The sequence below is a fragment of the Macaca nemestrina genome, chromosome 7 (assembly GCF_043159975.1).
Source record: "Macaca nemestrina isolate mMacNem1 chromosome 7, mMacNem.hap1, whole genome shotgun sequence".
Taxonomy (NCBI): domain Eukaryota; kingdom Metazoa; phylum Chordata; class Mammalia; order Primates; family Cercopithecidae; genus Macaca; species Macaca nemestrina.
Window position 1 is genome coordinate 143,666,315 of NC_092131.1, and position 25,565 is coordinate 143,691,879.

Genomic DNA, 25,565 nt, shown 5'->3' on the forward strand with positions numbered 1-25,565 from the left:
TACGTAGCTGGCCTTGTGTTAAACTCTTACTTTACTGCAATAGCATGGTCTTGGTGAACTGGTTTTGTCTATGCAGTGAGTAGGAAGAACCTGTTGGGTAATTACAACAGCTGGAACAGCTATTTAATAGAGTGCTCCTGAACACTGGGAAGCCTGTAAGCTCCCCCGACAAAATGAATCACTAATGGTTGAATTTCAGGCCAGGGGAAAGATAGTTTGGAGAGGTGAAACTTTCTGGTGCTATGCAAATACTACTACGGAGGCAACCACTGTTCAGCTTATTTGTAATGTCAGCACAGCATTGTTGTGAAGAAGAAGGCCCAGAGAGAACCACAATTATTTTTGCAGTTTACAATGCACTTTCAGATGCACATTCTCATTTGGCCCACAAACAGCTTTTTCAAGTAGCCATCAAGACCATCTGCCTTTTGCAGATGACAAAACTAGAAGTCAAGATTAAGTTCATTTAGTGATTAAACCAGAACTCTCAAATCCTGTTTTTCTCCCATCCTGAGATCTAATAGGGAATTCATCCCTAGATTGTCAGAAAGCACTAGGGTATGGCCTTTTATGGGAGTGGTCTTTGGGTCATGCCAAAGGGAAATACCAAGGAGAAGAAACATGGTCGTCTGTACAATTCTTTTCACCATGAGACTGGAGAGTGTGAGGCCGGGATTTCTTTATTCCTAAACTTCTCCCTTTCAAGACTTGGGCCCTTTGTGCTGAAGGCCCCATGCCTGGGCTCCACTTCTGACACTTTTCAGAAAATGTAGCAGTTCAGAGAGGCTGCCCCCAGTGATTCCAGGTACAGGTAGGAAAGAAATGAACAGGGGACTAAATATTTTCCTTCCAAGGAGGCTAACTCTGGAGGTGAGGACCTTCCTACAGGTTGCTGAGAGAGGACAGGCCTGAGAATGACTCTTCCAAACACCTAGCACAGTGCCTAGTGCCTAACAGGGATTAATACATAGCTGTCGGATGAAGGGTATAGATAAGGAAACTGAGGCATGTGCCTTCGTGTAGTTCAGTGGCCAGCCCCTGTGTGGACACCAGATTCCTGGGTTGGGAGGAGTTTCAGGAATTGAGCAGCCTAACTTCCTAACTTTATTTATTGAGATGGAGTCTCTATTGTCCAGGCTCAGAAGCAGTGGTGTGATCTCGGCTCACTGCAACCTCTGCCTCTTGGACTCAAGCCATCCTCAGGCCTCAGCCTCCTGAGTAGCTGGGATTACAAGTGTTTGCCACCATGCCAGGCTAATTTTTGTAGTTTTAGTAGAAATGGGGTTTTGCTATGTTGGCCAGACTGGTCTTGACCTCCTGACCTCAAGTGATCCACTCGCCTTGGCCTCCCAAAGTTCTGGGATTACAGGTGTGAGCTACTGCGCCTGGCCACTTCCCTTACTTATTGATGAAGAAACTGAAGCTCAGAGTTCAATAGTGACTTGCCCCAGGCCATATGGCTACTTAGTGGCTGAGGTAGCTTTCCTGACTTGAGCCTCCCTGCCACACTCCCACCATACTCCTTGGCAACAGGATTTCATGATCTATTCATGGCCAACACAAGACCTCATGCCCCACAAGCACCTCTGCTGAATTTCCTTAAAATAACTGTTGTGATGAGCTTTAATTTGTTAGAGGTGCCAGGGGTGGGGTTGGGGAAAGGAAATCCTGTTAAACTTGCTAATTGCCTGTTAATTTCAGTCCCCACTCTAGAGAAAGTTGTTTCTGGATGATGGTATGTGCTCTGGAATTAGTAATAATTAGTCAGCTTGGGCCAGAGCCAGACCATCAGGTAGGAAATAATATGTCCAATGACTGAGAAGTAAAAATGCAGTCAGTTTTAAATGACAAGCTGTCTGGAAGCTGTTTATTAAGGGGCTGTCTTTTGCTTCAGCAACCTGGTAGAATACCCAGATTAGCTACACAGCTTTAAATGGCAAATAAAAGCAGTGCTATTACCACCACTAAAAATAATAGCTTTGGTTTATTGAGTACTTACTTTGTACCAAGCAGTCTGCTAAGTGTTATGCATGCATTCCCTTCATTTAATCCTCACCGTGAGCCTGTGAGGGACAGATACTATCCCTCATTTGCCCATTAGGAGAATGGAACCTCTACAAGGTTAAGTCACTACCTGCTTAAGATCATTTAGTTACTAAGTAGCACAGCTGGGACTCACTGTCTGGGGACTCTAAAGTTAGTATGTAAGACCCACCTTTGAAAATCTCATCAGCACTTATAAAGTATGGGGTTCAACCAATATTTTTCCCAGTTGATTACCAGATAACGATTTCCTTAGGTTTAGGGGCCAGGTTGCGTGAAAAATAAGTGACTTTGTATGCCAGAACCATAATCATCCTAGCACAGTGTGAGGCACACACACAGGAGGGAAGTGTGCCCCCGTTGTCCCACCTCACACCCACTCTGGGCCTGTGCTCACCAGGCGATACTTCTAGTGGAACCATCTGGCATCTAAATGATTTCCCTCTCTCTTGGGCTTGTTCACTATTTGATTGTTTGTCAAGCACCTGTAGTCGAATTATTTCATGTTAAACCTATCTGTGAAGGGATTCCACTCAATTATCCCCCAAGCTTCTGACTGGCAAATGAAACTAACAAGCAAAACCAGTTCTTTGGCATCTGCGGGCCAGGGTTCAGTTGTTCTCAGGCCCCGCGTCTTGCTCATGTGCTGCTTTGGTAGGATGTCCTCCGCCTGCGTTGCCTCCCGTCTCTATCTCCTGGATGGTGGGAGCCATCTCCTAACACACTCACTGAGTCTGGGCTCATACATTCATTGCACAAACATCGACCACACACCTAGTCTGTACCAGGCCTAGATGTTGAGAATATAGTGATGAACAAGGCACAGGGCTTCATCTCAAAGAGTCGTATCTACTTTTGGGGAAGGAGCAGAAGAGAGAACTGATGAGTACAAGACAGCTTGGATACTTGCTGGGCTTGCTGTAAGCAGGGGCAATCCACATGCCTAACTTGGGTGACCAACCATCCTGGTTTGCGTGGAATTGCCTTGATTGAGCATCCAAAGTCCCACAAACCAGAAGATCCCTTAGGCCCAGGCATACTAGGACAGCTGGTCACCCTACACCCAGCCTGAGGAGATGGGGGAGGGATGCTCTGGGTGGGACTCATCCAAGGAGCAGGACTCTCCAAGCAGATAAGACAGAGGAAGGAGGAACCAGGCAGAGGGACAGTGACATGAGAGAGTGGCATGGTTAGAATAGAGGGTCCATGTCAAGGAGTGGCAGGACAAGGGGAGCAGCATGGGCTCGCCAGCGTGGTAGAGGCATGAAGCTTGTTCTTAGTTATGCTGTGGGATGTCTGTTCACTGGAACCTACATCTAGGAAGAACAGGGACACCCTGGATACCTGAGGCTTGGGAGGTGCTTTACTAGATGAATTTTAGAGATGAAAGAGGGGCATGTTCTGTGGTGCGCACCTGCTGTAGTTCTAGCCATCTTAGGCTGTTCCCTTGCCGACATCCTCACACAGCCCACAGCATGTGCTCCAGAAGTTCTCATTGTTCCTCAAGTTCTCAACTCTAATCTACATGGAAAGTAACCTCAATGCCTTTGAGAAGAAGGGGCCCCAAGGCCAAGCCCACCTCTACCTCAGTGTGGCTGGGAAGGCAGTGCTGGGATGTCAGTGGGCTCTCTCGCTTATGCCACAAATGACAGGCCAGCTTTGGAACGTCTCTGATTCTCAGTAATCTGTAAAACAGGGATGGCAATATCTTCTTGGCAGAGATGTTGTGAGATCCAAATAAGTGCCTGGTCCAGTGTCAGTGTGTGATGTATATGGAGGGAGAGACTTTGAAGCTGAATCTTACAGTATGAAAGGTCTTCAGCTGAAGGAAGGAAATGGTCCCCAGCCCAGGGTCAGCACATGCGAGGGTCTGGAGCCCAGAAGCATCCTGAGAGCGAGGGGAGTGATGGACGTTGCGTGTGGCTGTTGCACAGGACTTTCTTCCCCTCCGGCACCCAACAAACCTGTGACAAACAAGTGCTTCCTGACCCTGTGAATACGTAGAATCTTCAGAGCCACCATTGACTCCTTCTCCTCACCCAACATAATCAAACATGCAGCATGACCTGTTGATACTGTCTCCTAAAACTCGCTTGAATCCACTTGAATCCACCTCCAGCCCATCCATGCAAGTATCAACACTCTCCTGGCTGCTACCTCCCCCAGGGTCTCCCTGCTTACACCCCCTCCCTCCCCTCCTCCCCCAACTACCGTCCTCTTCCAGTGCATTGTACACATCAGCCCAAGTGATCAGTGGATGATGAGAACTGATGCTATCACCCCTGCCAAAGCTGTTACATTCCTATCATTCTTGCGAAACCCAACCACAGAATGACCCTTGGCCTGTAGTGAGGGTGTTGAATGCTATGGTTGCTGCTCATGTTTTAACCTCTTCTTGAGCTGTTTTCTTCCTTCTTTTCCACCCTCCTCTTCTGGTGGCCTTGCTGAGTTCCTGGAACACATCACACTCCTTCCCCACCCAGAACCACGGCTATAAACCCACTTCCTCCCCTGTTAGCCCAGTTAACTCCTGTTCATCATTCAGGTTTTAGTGTAAATGTCACTTCCTCAATGTGTTCTGGAGCATTCTCAGTCGGCATACTCTATTTGTAAGTGGTTTTAGTTAGTGTCTTTGAATTTGGCGAGAAAGTGTGTGGTGAGGCAGTGTGGCCCGGTGGTAGGAGCGTGGGCCCTGGAGTCAGAGTGTGTGGGCTCCAGGGCCCATACCCCAGGAGCCCTACCTGGAGCTGACTGGCTGTGTGACCTTGGGCAAGTTGTTTCCCTGCTCTGTGCCTCAGTTTCCCCACCAGTACAAAAGGATAAGAATAGTATCCATTTCAGTGGGTTTCAGTGAGGATTAAATGAATTAATATTGGTAAAGCCCTTATTAGCACGATGCCTGGCCCATGGTAGATGCCTTGGAAGCATTTCTGACATAAATAAAAGGAGTTGTCTCCAAGCACTTTGCTCACATCCCAGATGCACCCTCCATCATGTTGCATTTAGTCAGGTGTGCTTGTGTCCACTTCTTCTTGATCCTAAGGCCCTTTTGAAGGCAGGGACGAATGCTAAGGCATTTCTCTGTATGGTGGTGCCCAGAAAGCTGCCTACCACACAGTGGATTATCACCAAATGGAGTAGGAATCGAATAATGAGGTGAAAATAATGTATGATGCAGAAGATGTGAAATGCCAAGGACAGCCTCGCTATAACCAGATATCAGAGACAGGCCTGCATGCTTGACCCTGTCCACACCTGTGTTAGGACGTTAGGCAAAAAAGATAGAGCCAGAGGGTCAAACCTTTCAGGTTTTAATGAACTGTCTTTTCGGAGAGACTCAACACTATTGGTAGATTCACCCCAGATTTCCATCATTTTCTGAAACAGTTCAGTCCTCAAGAAGAGAGCCCATGTTGGACATAAATTTAAAAACAGATAATAAACCTCAAGAAGTAATTTGGAACGCCTGGGAAAGTCACTTTAAAATGCCCCCTTTAAGTATGGAGGGAATGAAGGTATTTGATTAGCAGACAAATCTCCCAGAGAATAAATTAGAAAATACTCAGTTTTCTTGTTTCAGAAGCACTTTTTACAGAGCTGTGAAATTATCAATACTAAGTAGGAAAAAAGAGTTCTCATTAAAAAAAATTGATTTAGGACAACTTGCTAAGAGATATTTTTACTCAATGAGCATGGTATTCTTGGAGACAGCTGTGATCTTTAACTTCCTAGATTTACTTAAAAAATAGATGGAGAAGTATCTTTCTACTTTGTATCTGTGGTTTATTTTGGGGAATGGAGTGTGAATGCTGGATGGTGATAGGGCAAGAGAAACATGGTGAAGGGACAGAGGTTACCCGCTTCTACCCTCACAGCAGCCTCCCCTCCAACCCCACCCAAGTCCTGCAAAACCTCTATGAGGAGCAAAATCTTCTTCTACCCTCCGGATCATAGGAATCACTGTGTAAATTGCAGGGCCGGTGTGCCAATTGCTTACTTAAATAGTCACTCCGTTCTTGAAGAACTTAAATCTGTAACCTTGAAGAATTTAGTGTGTTCTGTACCCATGTCATTTTATGTCCATGGTAGGGAGATACTTTAGCCTGAAAAACACACTGTCTAGAGACTCACCCAGCTATGCTTTTGCTGAGCAAAGGGCTCTGCTAACACATCCTGACTGAGGCTATGAGGCTGGCCAGGTTCTGGGCCTCAGGAATCACCACCCAGTCTGTGCAAGGCTTGGGATGAGAAGTGAATCACTTCCAGGAGGTTCAGTGAATGGCAGAGTCAGGCCTCAAATACAGGTTTCCTGATGTCTAACCCTGGGCCTTTTCAAAAGCCCCCAAACCCAGGAAGGACTGGTCTTGATCATGAGCTCCTCAAGGTTTTTTGCTTGCTGTAGATGTTTACTGTAAAACGTTACCTCAGAAATACAGGATGTACTTCTCAGGGGATTAGGGGGACATCCAGGGGTCTTGTGGTCTCTGGCTGCCTCCAGGAGCACTGCTCAGTGAGGAGGGGTCCCAGCCATGGAGGGCGCTGGTGCCCAGAGCTTTAGAGTGGCTGTGGCTAAGTGACCCGTGTGCTTTTCATGGACTGTTTCTTACCCTTATAACAACCTAAGAGCCAGGTATGAATTGTCCATTTTATAGGTGACGCCGTAAGACCTAGAGAGGTTGGGTCAATTATTGAAGACTCAGGTTTGTCTGACCCCAAAGCCCGAGGAACTGTTTTTACTCCTCCATACACGTAGACAACCCTGTCTGAAAGCTTGGCTCTGGAGAACACAGCATGAGCTGGAGAGGGTGGCGAGGTCAGTGGAACGTTTCTTCCAGTTCACTTTATTGTGATTATTTTAAAAGAAAATACCTGCAATGCATGGACTGTCTCTAAAAACGGCAGAAGAAAGGGCTCCCATTAGGTGTCTCTAGGCTGGAAACTGGGTGACTGGGGACAGGGCTGGGAGGAAGACTTTTTACCATGTACCATTTTGTAACTTTCATGATTTTGTACATGTGACTTCATCAGCTGATTAAAAATAAAGTTAAAATTTAAAAGAAAGATAATGCACGCACTTGCTAAAAAATTTAGTCCGTATGAATGAGAATACAGAATATAGTGACTAGTCTCCTCCTGCTTCTGACCCCAGGCTCTCTTTCCCTGCTGCCCCAAGTCAGCTGTTGCTATTGTTCTGGAGACATTACAGGCACATACAAGCATACATGTGTACATCTCCCTTTTTACATAAGCTGGAAGAAGCCATGCATACTGGTTGGCACCTTGTCTTTTGACTTACATGTTGGAGAATATTCTACATGAGTACGTACAGTTCTACTTTATTTATTTAGAGATGGAGTCTTGCTCTGCCGACCGGGTTGGACTGCAGTGGCCCGATCTTGGCTCAGTGCCACCTGTCTCCCAGGTTCAAGCAATTCTCCCTGCCTCAGCCTCCTGAGTAGCTGGGGTTACTGTTGCCCACCACCACACCTGGCTAATTTTTATATTTTTTAGAAGAGACGGGGTTTCGCCATGTTGGCCTTGCTGGTCTGGAACTCCTGACCTCAGGTGATCTGCCTGCCTCAGTCTCTCAAAGTGCTGGGATTACAGGCGTGAGTTATCGTGCCTGGCCAACTTCATTCTTTTAAATGACTGCATAGTGTTCTTCTGCATGGATATAGCCTGATTTATTTATCCAGTTGCCTGTTGATGGACATTTATGTTTCCAGTCTTTTGCTACTACAGATAATCCAAAAGTGAGTTTTCTCAATGACTTTTCTCATACATGTGTAGGTCAGTCTGTGAGATAAACATTTATACGTGCAATTACTGTGTCAAAGGACATTTGTGTTTTTTTAAATCTTTTAAAATTGTATGCGCTGTTTAAACTTTGAGAGTCATTGTCACTCTGTCCCCTGAGGAGGTTGTACAGTTTCCTTCCCACCACAAGTCATGAGGATAGCTGTTTCCTTACAAATGGGAAGAGATTTAGCAAAATGGAGCAAGCTTGCTACAGAAGACAAGTCTTTAGAGGCCCAGTGTATCCCATGGAGGGCTGTAGGGCCTGTACTCACTGTGGCCTCTCCAGAGTATCTGACCATCTCCATGGGAATTGGACATTTCCCCAGTCAATCTGTGGATGCTTATGGAACCTCTATTGTGTGTCATGCTCTTTACTAGGGGCTGTGGAGAGCTGTGGAGATCATCAGGAACCAAAGTCTCTGGACCTGGCCCCCAGAAGCTTGTGATATAACTGGGCAGCTAAGAAATCCTTTGAGAAGAGAACCAACAGTACAAGGCCATGAGTCCCAAGTTCTAAATCGGGACTGTCCAATCTTTTGGCTTCTCTGGGCCACACCGGAAGAATTGTCTTGGGCCACACATAAAATACACTAACACTAATGGTAGCTGTTGAGCTACAAAAAGAAAATCATGAAAAAAATCTCATAGCATTTCAAGAAAGTTTATGAATTTGTGTCGGGACGCATTCAAAGCCGTCCTGGACTGAGGCCGTCCTGGGCTGAAGGTTGGACAAGCTTGTTCTAAATGACACTTATAGGCTAGGCACAGTGGCTCACACCTGTAATCCCAGCACTTTGGGGAGGCCAAGGTGGGGGCGGATCACTTGAGGTTGGGGGTTTGGGACCAACCTGGCCAACATGGTGAAACCTCATCTCTACTAAAAATACAAAAATAAGCCAGTTGTGGTGGCGGGCACCTGTAATCCCAGCTACTTGAGAGGCTGAGGCAGGAGAATCACTTGAACCCAGGAAACAGAGGTTGCAGTGAGCCGAGATTGTACCACTGCACTCCAGCTTGGGTGACAAAGCGAGACTCTGTTTCAAAAATAAGTAGATAAAATGAATGAATGAAGCTTATGGACAATGCATGTCTTAGGAGTTTAGGGAGACAGATCACTTCTAGTTGATGTGGTCTTGAGAAGGTTTCTCAGACAAAGCAGAATTTGATTTTAGCTTTGAACAATGGGTAAGATTTTACCAGGCCAAGAGGAAGATGAATGTTACTGGTGGGGAACAGACTCTTAATTTCTAAGGAACCATTAATTGTGCTGATCACATGCCAGATACCAGGCAAGAAATTCACTCATTTGCTCAAGCAACATATACTGTGTGCCTTCTAAGGGCCAGGCATTGTCTTAGGAGCCTGGGAACTTAGATGGGAAGCACTTTCATAGTTTTCTGCCTCATTTTACAGAGAAGCAAACTGAGGCCCACAGAGGCTAAATGACTAGCTAGTGAGTGGTCAAGCTGGGGGGTTAATGGTGATTTTCTGACTAATTTTTGACCTTTTCCTCTGCAACAACTGGAGAGCAAAGGTACAGAAGGAGAAACGTACAAGGCACATTTGGAAGACAAAATATAGGTCTATGAAAGATGAATTGGGCACCAGACCCAAGGTCTCTTCTAAGTGTCCAAGCCACATACCCTTATAACAAAACAATTCTGTAAGAAAAGATGGCATTTCTGTGGTCTGAAATTTCATGCCTCATGCAACCAGTATTTATTTTTTTCCTACAAATTACAATCTGCATTGACATTATTAAGGAAATCACATGGACCCAGCAGAAAATGAAGAATCCAATTGATTATTTTCATTGCAATAGAAGTCCTTTGTAGGCGGACCAGGCAGAGACCCAATTTCATTTGCCTGTAATGTTGTAAACACTGCTAATGGCCTGACTTTAGTAAGGTATAGAGACAAAGAAACAATCAAAGGTATTGATTAGAAATTCTGTTTGGACAAATTAACTTCACATTTCAGTGGTCTTCATCTTAGGAACACCAGAACCCTGTGCATTAATAAGTGACAGCCATAACATTACCTTTCCTACTGTTTATACAGTTTTTGACAATGTCACTACAGTGCTATTGCACTGATTATTTTCAGGCTGATTACTCTTTCCTGCAGAGGTTGAACTATCAGTAGATTGCCATTCAATTCAATTTAGTAGTTATGACAGTTGGAATAACTACATTGCGTCTTAATGTGTGTGTCTCATGCATAAATCACACTGTTTGCTAAGCAATAATGCACAGAGAAGCAGCTAGTAGATTGAAAAGCAGTCCTCAATAGAAGACTGTCTTCTAGGCTGGAAAGTGGGAATTCACTGAATACCTGAAAGTCCAGTGGACCCTGGCTTCAACCCTGGGGCCTAGAGTCCATCAGAATGTGGGCCACATGGTTGGTGCTTAGTGCGTTTTTGTTGACATGGCATCCTTTTAATGTTTATAAAAGTTGCCTTAACTCTCTAGTCTGTGGGTATTTTCTCATTCATTCATTTATTCATGCATTGATTCCTGGTGGCTCAGTGTTGTGGGAGTTAAGAAGAATCATGCATGGCCTTTGCCCACTGAAGTATAGTTCTGTAAATGTTATAAAACAAGTGCATGGTAGTTTTAGTAGCTCAAGGTCCTGTTGGGAAAGGTGGTATGAGTTCAACTCTTGGCTCTGATAGTTACCAACTATATGACCTTGGGCAACTTGCATAACCTCCCTAAGTCCCAATTATCTCCTCTATGAAATGGGGATAAATCATAGTAATATCTGTATTGTTGCTGGAGGATTGAGAGTGAGCTGGCCGGGCGCAGTGACTCACGCTTGTAATCCCAGCACTTTGGGCAGGCCAAGAACGGTGGATCACTTGAGGTCAGGAGTTCAAGACCAGCCTGGCCAACATGGTGAAACCCTATCTCTACTAAAAATAAAAAATTAGCCAGGTGTGGTGGCGTGTGCCTGTAGTCCCAGGTACTTGGGAGACTGAGGCAGGAGAATAGCTTGAACCCAAGTGGTGGAGGTTGCAGTGAGGTGAGATCATGCCACTGCATTCCAGCCTGGGTGATGGAGTGAGACTGTCTCAAAAAACAAAACAAAACAAAACAAAACCACACATGAGAGTGAGTTTGTAAAGTGCCTGGCTCTTATCTCAGGAAATGTGAGCTATTGTTTATTCTGAGAGTTCACTCATCACTTCCAGCTTGGATGAAGACAGGTGGTGGTGGGGTTATCAGAGATGGCTTTAGGATGGGCCAAGCTTGGGTACCCTGAATTATGGGGGGAGGTGGGGCCTTGTTGGGGTAGGAGCCGAAAGTCAGAGCCTGGGACAGATGTGCATGGGATGGGTATAGGGTGCGAGTCCCCCTGGCTGGAGAGGAGGAGGTGAGATGACACTGGGAAGACAGGTACTCATCACAGAGGGACTTGTGGGCACCTGCAGACTGCCATGTGACTCAAATTTTCCCCAAGAATCAGGCCAGTTGTCACAGGTCTAGGGGGAAGTGACATGGTAAAAATCAGTGTATTGAGGCCTGGCTTCTCTGGAGATCAAGTATTTTATCCTATAAATGAAATTCACTTTTCAGTCAAGCAATTTCTTAAATTAAGGCAAGCAGGAAACACAGGCATTTTCTAACTTTTGCATCATCCATCTCTAAGACTCTGTGGGAGCTCCCAATGGAGGGCAGAATGAGTGGAGCTGAAAACCAGAGAGCTGTCTTCTACAAGGGTAAAAGGAGAAGCGCTACCAATTATTTTCGAATCCTTTCATTTTCCTCTGTTTTGTACCCTTTAAAATGACATGGCAAATATTTTCCCCCAAATGATTAGACTCCAAAATTGCTTTGGCTCATAGAATGTCCATAAGCTCCACCCACACTTCCCCTCTCTCAGTGCTTTTCATTTCTGTCCCTAAGAGCCTGATCTGTTGGGGTCAAACTGCTATGCAGGCATTCTGCAAAGTTGGGCTCCAGCCCCGGAACTGCCGGTCTCAGCTCGGCTTCCTCTTTCAATTCTCTCTTCAGCTACAACACAGCTCACGTAGCTTCCCTCAGAAGCGCTTTACCCCATCCAAAGATATATCTTGGCAGAGAAAATCAAGGCAGATTTTGTTTAGAAAGGTAGGAGATAGCAAAGCCGCTTTCTTCCCTGGAAGAAAGTCTATATACAGACAACCTACTAGCTTCATCCTCCAATGCCTGTGGACTATAGTCGAAGGGAAAGTATCTTTAAAAGAAAAATGTGACCGCCTATAGGAGCTTGTGGGGGAAAGATCCCACCCAGCTAAGCAAACATGGATGAAATGGGAAGGCAGCTTAACGCCATGGTGGTGCAAGACCGGTTCTGAGACCAGGCTGTTTGCTTTGAGTTAGAATGACCCTGATTGTTGTCAGAGGGCAGGGCGTGCCCTGGGTACAGTGCAGTCCAACGGAAACAGGCGAAACTAGCTTTCCTCTGAGCTCGCTACTAAGGGCAGCAACTGAGGAACGTTTGACAGCTTACCAAGCACAGAGGCGCATTCTGACCACAGCCCTGTGAGGAATGAGCTCTCTGGCTTGTTTCGCAGGTGGGGAAACAGACTCAGAGGCCAATGGCTTGCCCAAGATGTCCCAGAGCTAGCACCTGGCAGAGTCGGGGCTTCTGGGGGTCCAGCTGCACACCTCATGTTTTTTCCGTGGCACCATGCCACTGTCATTTGGAACGCAGCCGGCACGGTGAGGTCCACACTGCTGGTGGACTGACCCCATGCCTGAGCTTGGTGTGATGGTCTTAGCTCCATGTGAGTAACTAAACCGCTTTCGGCTTCAGTTTCCCCAGCTGCATGAGGAGGGGACTGACTCCAACTCACACCTTCCCAGAAGGAAGGCATAACTATGGCACACAGGAGAAATCGGGAGGAACCAGACTGCATGGTTTCCTGTGAATTCTGTCCCTTGGAGGATGGTATGTTAAATGTGATATTAGACTAAATGTGACAGAAAAGGAAGCCTGCTAGTCCCATGTGTTTCCCCTGGATATTGCATCAGGCTGTGCCTGAAAAACCTGGCCTGCTTTCTTCTCAACCGGACTTTGGCACCCTGCTGTACCAGAGACCGAGAACCTGGGTGCCAGAGCAGATGGATCGGGGATGGAGGACCAAATCCGCTACTTCCGAACTGAAGACTTGGAGCAGATCGCTTGGCCTAGCCAAGACTCAGTATCTTTTTCTGTAAAATGGGGACAAACAGGACTGCCCTCCCCCCAAGGTTGTTGTGAAGAGTGAGACAGTGCGTGGACTGTGCTAGGCACATTGCCTGGTGTAAGAACCGTCCCATAAATGATCGGTCACTTTTCTTGCTAACGTGTGTTCAGTACTTATACTGTGTCAGGCACTGTTCTACTCGCTTTCCATTAATTAACTCATCCTTTTTAATGACAGAATCCAGGTAGAGAGCTTCGCGTAGTTCCTGGCACATAGGAAATGCTCAGAGTGGTGCCTATTGTTAATGGAATGTCCTGCACAGTTAAGCCTGCCTAAGTCTGGGCCCTGCCCTGAGCTGCTGCTTCCATGGGGACCAATTGCCATGACTTCGGTCATGTAATCTCTCAATGGCTCCCTTTGTTGTAAATCCATTCATTGCACAAGTCCTGGCTAAGCAAACCACTTCTTCACAGTTTAGTGGTTTGCTGGTGGAGACAGATGTGTGAGCCAGTGGTTGCAATACAGTGCTCCAGGAGTGCCTGAGCAGGGGTGAGCAGGGGGTGGCGGTGGGGAACCAGAGGGGACAATTGCCTTTGTTTTGGGGAGGTAGTTCAGGGAAGATCTGATAGAGAGAAGGTAATAGTTGAGTTGGGTGTTGAAAGAATGGGTGTGTGTTGGGCAGAGGCAGGGAAAGGGAACATTCAGGACACTGTAGGACATTGGAGATGGTCTAGAGGCAGATAGTGAAGGGCCTGGGTGGCCGGGCTGTCTACCTTTTCTCTGGAGGCCGCGGAATATTTTGACAGATCTTGAGCAGGGAAGAAGCATGATTACCTTTGCCTCTTAGAAGGATCACCAGGATTGTGGTATGGAGGATGGAGGTGAGAGGGCAGCCAGCTTCAAGCCTATGGTGGGAGCACAGGCCAGACACTGAAGAGGGCAGTGGCAATGGAGGGGAGCCAGGGGACACATTTGAGAGACACACAGGAGAAAAGGCCGGCTGGACTTCCTGACCACATGAGGTAGGGGAAGGAGAGAGAAGCCCACAGTGACTTCCCCTGTGGGAAATTCTGACTTGGGGAAGGCCTCTCACAGTGAGGGTTGAGACGGGGCCACCAGAGGTGGCATTTGATAACTCACTGGTTTCCTTAGAAAATAGGTGGAGGGATGGTAGCTGGAGATGCGTCCTCTCCTTTCGCCACTTCACAGAGGCCCAGAATCCACAGGGACCTAGAAGCAGTTCCTCAATGGGATGGGGCAGGTCAGGAGGCTCACTGGTTAGTTGTACCTGCCTCCATGCAGGAGTAGCTTTGAGAAGCCAGGGGTGGCTGGGAGGGCCATGAGTGGAGCAGAATTGTGTGCTGAGAGGAGAGCTGAGGTCTCTGAGGATGTTCAGCCTGGGCAGACAGGCCAGGGAGGGACCTCGAAGGTTGTCACCCTCAGCGATCCTGCGTACCTCCACGCAAGGACGCTCACTGTGTCACCAAGGTCAAACTGGATTTGGGCTTAACGTAGGGGAGACCTTGTTTCCTCCTCTACAAAATGCTGATAAATTACCTATATCAAAGACGGTGGAGGGTGGAATGTGAAATTCATGAAAAGCCTCTTTTTTTTTTTCTGAGACAGGGTCTCGCTGTGTTGCCCAGGCTTGAATGCAGAGGTGTAATCATGGGTCACTGCAGCCTTGACCTTCTGATCCTCCTGCCTCAGCCTCCCTAGTAAGTGGGACTACAGGTGTGTAGCCATCAAGCCCAGCTAAATTTTGTATTTTTTGTGGAGGTGGGGTCTCTTTGTGTTGCCCAGGCTGGTCTCAAACTTCTGGGCTCAAGTGAATCCTCCTGCTTGGGCCTCCCAAAGAATTGGGATTACAGGCATGAGCCACAGCCGGCCCATGTAAAGCCTTTTTACTGCCCCCAGCAGAGAGGATGCACTTCCCAGTGGTGAGAGGCCCCTGAAGAAACTGTCCCCTCTTCCCCCACCCAAGGGCCCAGTCCCCTGGAAATTTCGGCAAAGGAGGGTTGGGTGCTTGACGATTGATGTACAAGGGCTTTGGATCAAGTAACTTAGACGTTACCTTCCCACAGTACATCTTTGCTGGGTGAGCACATGTATCTGATGTGGCTACAGTGTGTTTTAGCTGAAAATGAGTCATTAATAAAAAAGGTAGGGAGTTTCCTTAGTCCTGTTTGCTTCAACACAAGATAAAATAAGGAATGCAAAATGGCAATAGTCTGCCAGGAAAACTGGACTGAGTACACCTAGGTTGGGGGTGGTCAAGACTCTTGATCTTAAGCCGGGCGTGGTGGCTCACGCCCATAATCCCGGCACTTTGGGAGGCTGAGGCGGGCGGATCACCTAAGGTTGGGAGTTTGAGACCAGCCTAACCAACATGGTGAAACCCCGTCTCTACTAAAAATACAAAAAGTAGCCTGTGTGGTGGTCGGCACCTGTAGTTCCAGCTACTCGGGAGGCTGAGGCAGGAGAATTGCTGGAACCTGGGAGGTGTAGTTTGCAGTGAACCAATATCGTGTCACTGCACTCTAGCCTGGGCGACAGAGCAAGACTCCGTCTCCACACACGCAAAAAAAGACTCCTGATCTTATTGGAGGCAGGTTGGTACACTGGAATGAGTGGGAGATTTGGAATCAGGGAACCTGGGATGGAACCATGTCTGTCTCCCTTCCCAGTTGTGTAACCTTGGACAAGTCACTTAACCTCCAAGACTCACTTTCCTCCTTCATCAAGTGCTGTGTAAAGAATGCAGGAGAGTGATTTAAGCAAAGCCCCCTAACTGCCTGGCATCTAGTAAGTACACAGGTAATTTTAGCCAAATCTATAGCTGAACCAGCTGATGCCAGAAAGATATTAACTGGAACAGTTTCTTATCCTCCTACCTCCCTGCTGCATCTTCCCATGCTGTCCCCAGACATTTCCCCTGGAGTTCTGTCTGTGGGTTGTCATTTTGTCTGCTTGCCTTTCATCCTCCAAACGTCTTGTTAATCGCACAGGAAGTGGGTGGGTAATGGGCTTCTCTGTTGTTCCACTGGCCTCCCAGTGAGTCTTACTGTTTTGCTTTCCTCACCACGGGGGCTTCTCACACCCTCTAATGACTGTTTTCCTTTCAGAAATGGCATATTTTTAGACAAAAAGCATTTCCTGGGGCTCATCACCGATTCCCTGGCAGATCTCTGACTTCTCAGCAATTTTCCCTGCTTCTCTCTGGTCACATAAAACCCACCCTGGCAGCATAAGCACAGGAAATGCAGGAACCACAGGCCCCCAGCGGCCTTCACTGCTCTGAGCTGATACCCAGTGCTGGGGGCCAGGACCCGGGCTGGGCAATCCTTAGTTGAGGCATGAGGTCCCAGCTGCTGGGACTGCAGAGGCTGTTGCTTCTGGCTGCTGTCCTGCCCCTCCCCAGCCGTCCAGCTCCCCTCTGCCAGTGTTAGAGGGTAGGGTGGTAGTGTTTTCAAAGTTACCAAAACCATGCCCCTTTCTGAGTCAAGCCCAAGTTCAGATGATTCCCTTCCCCTCTTAGTAACAGCCATAGTCAGACACATCTGGGTTTGAGTCATGGCTTAGCCCTTGCCTAGCTTGAATGCTCTAAGCCTCAGTTTTCTTCATTTGTAAAATGGGGGCTCTATTAGTAAACCTCACGAGGCCATCATAAAGATGACATGGAATACAGTGGGTGAGTATAATGCTTAGCCCCATGCCTGGCACTTACTTGCTTTTATTTTTTCTGATCTGAATAATTACAATGATTTCATTATAATTTTAAATTTATAAAAATTGTTTTATAATTCTTTAAATATAATTATATTTCTTGTCCCTCTCCCATAGGCTGTGTGTCCCTGGAGGGAACGGGCAAATCTTTTTTTTTTTTGAGACAGAGTGTCACTCTGTTGTCCAGGCTGGAGTGCAGTGACAGGATCTTGGCTCACTGCAAGCTCCATTTCCCAGGTACAAGCGATTCTCATGCCTCAGCCTCCTGAGTAGTTGGGATTACAGGCACATGCCACAACACCTGGCTAATTTCTGTATGTTTTGGTGGAGACTGAGTTTCACCATATTGGTCAGGCTAGTCTTGAACACCTGGCCTTGTGTGATCCACCTGCCTCAGCCTCCCAAAGTGCAGGAATTACAGACGTAATCCTTCCAAGATCATCATCTTTTTTTTTTTTTGAGACCAAATCTCGCTCTGTCACCCAGGCTGGAGTGTGATGGCACAATCTTTGCTGACTGTAACCTCTGCCACCCGAGTTCAAGTGATTCTCTTGCCTCAGCCTCCCAAGTAGCTGGGATTACAGCCACATGCCACCATGCCCGACTGCTTTTTTGTATTTTTAGTAGAGATGGGGTTTCACCATGTTGGCCCAGCTGGTCTCGACCTCCTGACCTCAGGTGATCCACCCACCTTGGCCTCCCAAAGTGCTGGGATTACAGGCGTGAGCCACCACACTTGGCCTGATCTAAATACCCAGTAAATAGGTAAGGGGCTGAGAAGGGTGAACTAATGCCTTTATGGCCCCAAAGAGCTGGGTTCCCTGCCCTCAGCGAGCTTCAGTGGGGAGCCCAAGGGTCATTGAGAAGGGTCATTGAGAGAGACGGAAAGGGCATGTGGCTGGACTGGCAGGGCAGTAAGGGCGGTTGTGATTGGGTGAGGAGGGTGGAGGAACTCCAGGTGCCTGCCCTTTCTAAGCCTCTCTCTACATAATAAAAACTGAATAGTCATGCATTTCTATTTGGCTCAATTCATTCATTTGGTTGATTCAGATTTTTGGAGCACTAACTCCAGAAGGTTCTCCTAGGCAAATCTCCATTCACTATTCAGCTCACCCCTAGATCACTGTAAAGTGTGTAGCACTCAGACTGCCTCTTGCTGCTCCTATGACCATAACAGATACGGCTAATGGATTACAGTATTCTGTTGCCCTTAGCCTGATATCATCTTAAAGTCCTTCTGCATAAAGCAGCCATTCCTGATGGAATAGAATCCTCACTTGTGTTTAAAGCTACTTATTTATGAGCTGGGCGCCATGGCTCATGCCTGTAACCCCAGCACTTTGGGAGGCTGAGGCTGATGGATCGTTTGAGGTCAAGAGTTCGAGACCAGCTTGGCCAACATGGATGGTGATACCCCATCTCTACTAAAAATACAAAAAAATTAGCTGGGCATGGTGGCGTGTGCCTGTAATCCCAGCTACTCAGGAAGCTGAGGTAGGAGAGTTGCTTGAACCTGGGAGGCAGAGGTTGCAGTGAACCGAGATTGCACCACTGGACTCCAGCCTGGGTGACAGAGCAAGACTCTGTCTCAAAAAAAACAAAACAAAACAAAACAAAACAAAAAAAGCCTACTTATCTCTGGCCTAGACCTTAGATCACTGGGTATGTCCTGAGGCCTTCAAACCTTATAATTTCTCCCGCAAAAATACTGCCATGCTTCAATTCTCTCTACCTTTCTTTATGGAAGCTTTTCTTACCCATTACTAGAAAGATTAGAGAGGTGTTAGGTATTAGGAAAATGAAAAGGAGACAGACGAAAGGACGAGTCTTCCTCTATCTACTCATACTTTCAAGGTGTTTGGCAAAATCTGAAGTTTTGACCTAAAATGATAGAGTTCAATGCAATTCTTTCTGTATTTTTGTCTTTTCCAATTCTGTATTAAGCATGTACTACTTTTCAAAGTAGGAAAAATGTATTTTATAAAAATTGAGTAATTTTATAAAAATATAATTTTAAGTTACATTTAAAAATTGAGTAATTTTATTAAAATTTTTATTCAAAATTTCATAAAAATGCATTTTCAAAGATTTCATAAAAATTTCTTAGACTTAATATTATATACCCTTTCATACCTCTGTGACTATAATACCTAATAAAAAATAAAAGCTGGTCTTTGGGTTTGTACATAGGAAACACCCTCTTCTCTGAACAAATCTCTCATTTACAGTCTTTTAAAATTCAAAGAATGCATTCCAGCTGGGTACGGTGACTCATGCCTGTGATCTCAGCACTTTGGTAGGCTGAACCGGGAGCATTGTTTGAGGCCATGAATTTGAGACCAGCTTGGGCAACATGGTGAAACCTTATCTCTGCAAAAATTACAAAAATTTTCCAGGTGTGGTGGTGTGTGCCTGTAGTCCCAGCTACTCAGGAGTCTGAGGTGGGAAGACCCCTTGAGACTGGGAGGTCGAGACTGCAGTGAGGCATGATTGTACCACTGCACTCCAGTTTGGGTGATAAAGGGACACCTTGTCTCAGAGAAAAGAAAAAAAAAAAAAAAAAAAAAGGATTCCATGAAGACGAAGAAGGTGATGGAATGTCATCCAACATTGAGAAAAATATGCCATGCCCATCAACTCCTCTGTTCTCTTGGGGGAAGTGCTACCGCAGGGAGGTCTTAGCCATTGCTCCATCCCTTTCTTGCTTCTTCTCAACGAGCTTTGTTAATAACTGGAATCCACTGGGCCATGTTTTTAGTAGAAGGCAGGGTCACTTCACTCAAGGAGTTTTGCAACAGCCACGGTCTTTCTCTGCTCTGGGCTGTAAAGCCTGGTGCCAGGCCTCCTGAGGGCAGGCCTTAAGGTCCCAGTTCTCTCATCTGTCCATCTGCCTGGTGACTGGGTGAATGGGTAGCCCCAAGCTTCTCAGCCTCCCTGCCTGAGCCAAGTTGGAAAATGAGGGTGGCCTCTTTTTGGGAAGTTGGTGATCTTCAATTTAAAGGGGTTGGAGCAGAAAGCATCACTAGGGCTTTGAGCCTAAGCCAAATCCCCTCTCCCATGTTGAGGAAAAGGAGAAAAGCTGACACTGTGCTCTTCCTTTGGTAATCAGTACTCTAAATGGTTGAGACCCAAGTGGGCCAAGATCTGAGCTCAGAATTCTGAATACGGCAACATGCTCATAAAACTATATTCCTTAGGGTGGGTATGGTGGCTCATGCCTGTGATCCCAGTGCTTTGGGAGGCTGAGGCAGGAAGATTACTTGGGCCAGGAGTTCAATGCTACAGTAGACTAGGATCATGCCACTGTACTCCAGCGCAGGCAACAGAGTGAGATCCAGTCTCTCAAGGCGCGTGTGCACACACGCACACAAACTGTTCCCTGAAGCCCTTTAAATTACTAGAAGAAAAACAACTGTGGTGGACTAATGTTTAATGCTTACTGTATCTCATCATGACGTTTTCAGATCAAGCAGGATAGCTCTGGGCAGTGGAGCTTAGGTACATTAAGAAAAAACTTCATGACCGTTAGTAGCTGTGCAAACAAGTGGGCATGAGGTGTGGAGGCTTGGCCAGCCAGAGAGTCCAAGGTTCACAGGGAGGAAAGGAGCCAATTTACTGGAACAGGATTATGAAACACATAAACCTTAAGTAAAACTATTACTAGCCTAGCAGAGTTCCATGGAGTCTGGGTGGCAGCTCTGTAGTTCTGTGGTTGTCAGTCCAGGCTGTCTTTAGATCTGAACTGGTCTGGGGTGGGCCTGTGTGTTACTTTATAAGTTCCCTAGATGATTCTAATGAGCTTCTGAGGGTGAGAACCACTGCCACGGTTAAACGGTCTCAATATGTATTAATCACAAATCCCCTGATGACGCCACAGGGTTGGTCAGCTTAACTCATGTTAGGAATCACATTGAGATTTGTGGACCATCCGTCTCAGGAGCAGGTGGCAGGGCTTGATCTAAAGGCAAATTAGTATTCCACGGAGCCTTGGTTCTCAACCTTGGCTGTGCATCAGAATCCTCTGGAGGTCTTGATAAAACCCAGACTGTGGGGCCTCATTCTCAGAGTTTCTGATTCATTAGGTCTGGGGTGAGACCCTAACATGTCTAACAAGTTCCCAGGTGATGCTGATGCTGCTGGTTTGGGGACCACACTTTGGGAATCACTGTCATGGACACAGGTCTTGGCTCTGAGAGGCACTGCGGGGGAAGCAGAGAGAGCAAGGGTCTGGGAGGTGGCTAGGACTTAGGTTTGGGTCCATGGTTCATGCAGGTACAGTATAGACAAGGGTAAGCCATGTGACCTCTTTTGAACCCAGTATTCTTACCTACAATCTGGGGTAATATTAGCTGCTTTGCCTTTCCCCAAGCATTGAGTGGGATAATGAGTAATCATTGGGCTTTTATCATGTACTGTGCATTTTACATGCATTATTCCCATTAATCTTCTCAACATTTATAGGAAGTGGGTCCTATTTTACAGACCCAGAAACTGAAGTTTAGGAAGCCTCAGTTCTTGTTAAGAGCAGTCCTTGTGTTAGAGGCAGTTCCAGCTGACCCCAGGGTTCAAGCTTTCAACCGTTGTGCGATCCCTGACCCTCAGTGGGAAAACCCTGTGAACATCCAGACTTGCCAAACAACTTTTAGCTGTGGTTTTTCTAAGCGTGGGCAGGATTTGATGTAAGGGATACCTGGTGGGCAAACCACTGTGCAGCAGTGAGCAAATCCCAGTTCAGGTCTGAGCAGCGTGGGAAGTTTCCAGAACAAAACATAGCACATCAAGGACTCATTTACTGCATTTGAGAATGGGCCACTCTGATAAGGTAGAGCCATTAATTAGGAGGAAAAAGTAGCCTAGCAAATGTTGCAGGGAGGCCAGGAGGCTCTTGAACAGCCTGACATAAGCCCAGGAAAGCTGCTTCCTAGAAGGCCTAGTACTAGATCATAAACTCTGCAGCTGACTCATTAATCCAGTAAAAGTGGCTGCAAAGCTCTCTGGGAAAGGATGGATTTGAAGAAAGGAAAACATTGCTTCTATGAGGGGACCGGAAGAAGCCATGGAGTGGAACCCAATATGTGCAAATCAGGCATTGTGAGCTCAAGAGCGGTTCCGAGGAGCTCACAGACACAAGGAGCCTGTAAGCAAAGGTTCTGCTCCGCAAGCAGGAAGCCCCTGAGAGATATGTACCTTTTGGTCACTGTGAACAAGATCCTATGGTCAAGGATGAGTGGGACAGGTGATCACTGAAGTCCGTTTCAGCTTTTAGTTCTAATCACCCTCTGAGATACATGCTTCATTGGTCCACCAGATTTATTTCCCAGGGTCAGTAAACATTTGGATAGGAATACAATGAATGAAAAAAGAAACTATCAGAATCTGATGAAACGTCACGCCAAAGTTTATTAGGAATAAAAAGTTATAACTATTATATATAAGTAGGAATGCTGTGTAATAATCTATAAAAAATGAGGTTGTCCTGAGGATTCAGACAAAACAATGGACGTCTGAAAAGTGTTTTGAAAACTGGAATTATTAAATTAGAATAAAGGTATATATAACAGTTGGGATAATTTTCTGGATGAAGATATGTGAAAAGCAACTTTACTAAGTGATTACAGTACATACCATATGAGCATTTCATATGACCTACAAAGAGAAGAAGGAAACCATGTGCTTTCCAGGAGGTAAAATGCTCAGCTGACTGAGATGCTGGAAGGTCTTATGGGGTCATATGAATGGGCAGGAAAATAGAAGATGACCTTTGATGCAGACAAAGCCATTATGTGTTTAGGGAAAAGTACCCCAGACAACATATAAAGTGGTTTCCTCTGTCTTAAAGGGTATAAACCAGAGAAGAATTTTGGTTTTCGCAGCTTGTTTCTTACCTGTGATGCTAGTTTGGTCAAGATGGCTAACCAAGACTTTAAAATAACTATACGTCCTTAGAATAAAGGAACCATAGAGATCATGTGATCTGTTGATGGCTTTTATTTTATAGATGAGAAAACAGACCCAGAGAGCTGAATGGCTTGTTCAATGTCCTATAACTACTTCGAAAATGTTTTGTATACTAGATGGAAAACATCAGTCCACCTTTCACGAAACTAAGATACCTGACAAAGGCTTCCTTAAAGAGTGTGGGGGAATTTCCAGAACCTTTTTATTTCTAATCACTCTCCGAGTCACCCGCTAGGAGTTCTAATCGTACCACCATTAGGTGAAAAGTTGACCAAATGGTCCCTCAGCATGTCCCATTGCATTGCTGTAAAAGTCAAATCATTGAGATGGACAGATAGATAACTCATGACTAATAACATTTTCCACGTAACCTTATGTAAATGATTCCTAATAAATTACACAGACAGGACTTCACAGTAAAATCACAAGTGAGTTTAGTGCAGGCATAATGACAGCCCAAACATCTGTTGGTTTTGGAAGTAAGTCTTCCTATTTTAGAACTAGCATTGAATCATCAGGAGATCGGGCTTGATAGAACTTCAGAGGAATTTTAGATCTCCACCAAAAGATCAAACTGCTCTGCCCTGTGTTAATTAGAAATGATAGACGTCGAGGGCTATGATTGTCTCCCTAGTTTCCTGCATACCTATTCCTACCTCGACAACATACCACAGAGTAGAGAAGATGGAGATTAGAGAGTTTTGATGCTTTTAGTGTGGGACTGGTGATGACTGCCCTCTTGGACTCGATCTTCCCTGGATGGGTCCAACCTTCTTGGCTCCCTTACCTTGTTTGAGCCTTCCTGCCCTAGCTGAGTTCCTAGGCCTGTGAATCCCTGACCCAAGTACTTTACCTGCTCCCTCCAACTTCCTGGATCCACTTGGGACTCCATCTGTTATGGTTCTGATCTGTAATCTACACCCCACCTCTGCCCTTGGTTGAACATTTGGTCTTTGTCTTTTCCTCCCAGCCCTATAATCTGTGTTTAATTGATGACTGTAATGTCCCATTTAAAACTTTTTCCATTGTTCATGTGGAATTTAATGGAACTCTTTTCTAAAAATGTGAATTTGAAAAACCTTCAATCTGCATTAAGACTATTGAAGAGCACAGTCTGTGTTAAAAGCCAGATATAAAAGCTTGGCTTTCATAAGAGGTACCAATTATAAGTAAATATCCATCAATCGATAAATACATCCTGCTTCAAAGTTCAAAGATTAGGGAAGCAATCAAGTGGGGGAAATGACTGGTTCTGATTGGAAGAAGGGAAGTGACATGGGCCAATGTAGGGTGCACGTGACAGAGAATCTTCTTTATCCCCTGGTTCCTGAAGGGATAAGACATAGAAACCCAAAACATCAGAAAAGTAAGGGAGCAGTGATAGAGCTTTTCTTTCCTCCAGTGCCAACCAGTCATAGTATTCTCTTATTTGGACTTTAGATGAGAAGGCCTATGTGTTCTGCTGTGTTCCTTTTTTTTTTTTTTTTTCCATTTTGAGACAGAGTCACTCCGTTGCCCAGGCTGGAGTGCAGTGGCACAATCTTGGCTCACTGTAACCTCCACCTCCCAGGATCAAGCGATTCTTCTGCCTCAGCCTCCCGAGTAGCTGGGACTACAGGTGCACACCACCACACCCAGCTAACTTTTGTATTTTTAGTAGAGACAGGGTTTCACCATGTTGCCCAAGCTGGTTTTGAACCCCTGACCTCAGGTGATCCGCCTGCCTTGGCTTCCCAAAGTGCTGGGATTAAAAGTGTGAGTCACCACGCCTGGTTGCCCTATATGTTTTGATGGATGATCAAGCCACTGAAATTTCTAGGAAAACAAGGAACCCGGGAAGGACTCATCCCAAGAAAGTTGAAGGTGAGTTAGAAAATTGGCTTCTACCCAAGTTTGACAGAACTCAAGGACTGGCATAGGCTGTGATGAATAGCAGCTAAAGAATGGAGCTCTGGTGCTTAATGTTTATATGTCTTTAAAACTTGCTTTAAATAAAATGCTTTATTTGCACTAGTTAAGTATTTGTTATGATGTGTTGCTTTAATGAAAAGCTCTGTTGAGCTCCAGTTATATGGGAAAGCAGGCTGGGCTTTGACTGGATTAACCATGCAGATAGGAAGTTAGGCTCTTTGGAGCCACATTGGTTCACACAGGTGGCATTACCCACCTACAGGTGTCCATCACACCTGCGTTATGAATACTGCTCCTAAGAAGACACAAACCAGGCTCTGGGACCACCAGCCTAGGAAACTTGAGCCAATAAAGTCACCACAAAGACCACAGCACCAAAAGATAGAAAGGGATAAGTATAGAGGGGGATGGGAGGGTGACAGGTACATTCTCCTTTCATCATGATTTTTTTTTTTTTTTAAACACAATACAGTGCTTTGGGCAATTTTATTTTTTAAATGAAAACTTTGGATTTTTCAAAAGGGGTTATTTGCCTTTCATCTGTGTTTTCTCTACTGTTCTATTTTCTGATCCATTACTTTCATCTTTGAAGCCTCTCATTGTGACTCTTGTATCAATGTAACTATCCGTTAAAAGGCTTTTTGCTTTTCGGGTCAGAAGTGTTTAATATCAGACAATTTAAATGATTTTATTTGTATTGATCTCAAACTTGAGAGTTACGCAAGAGGTACTATAAAATTAAGTATCAAAGATATGAATCCCTTTATTGGACTTTTTTGATGAGCAGACAGGTTGAGGGGTCCTAAGGGAGTGATGGAAAAGTAGAAAACTCACCAGGACCCAATGCCTAGGTCCCTGAGAAACAGAGCAAGAAAGGAGTCAGGGAGATGGGAGTGGAGTGGATGAATACCTGCGCAATCTCAGGACACAGAAAAGACCTGATGGATTCTTTTCT

General features: G+C 45.8%; 2 protein-coding genes across 6 annotated transcripts in view; one reads left to right on the top strand and one right to left on the bottom strand.

Moving 5' to 3' along the window:
- LOC105489645 (lipase C, hepatic type) overlaps window positions 1-25,565 on the bottom strand; it is a 175,983-nt gene that overhangs the window by 82,755 nt on the left and 67,663 nt on the right. The gene's annotated exons all lie outside the window — the stretch shown is intronic.
- LOC105489632 (uncharacterized) overlaps window positions 18,836-25,565 on the top strand; it is a 233,347-nt gene continuing 226,617 nt past the window's right edge. For 2 of the 4 annotated variants that reach the window (XR_011606030.1, XM_071066785.1), the window contains exon 1: window positions 18,841-24,562. Coding sequence is in view for 2 of the 4 variants with exons in the window: in XM_071066785.1 (XP_070922886.1) it covers window positions 24,494-24,562 (69 nt within the window). In the remaining 2 variants the exon portion in view is untranslated. Of the gene's footprint in view, window positions 24,563-25,565 lie in introns of all 4 variants that reach the window. The other 2 variants (XM_011754601.2, XR_011606032.1) reach the window with 2 other exon arrangements.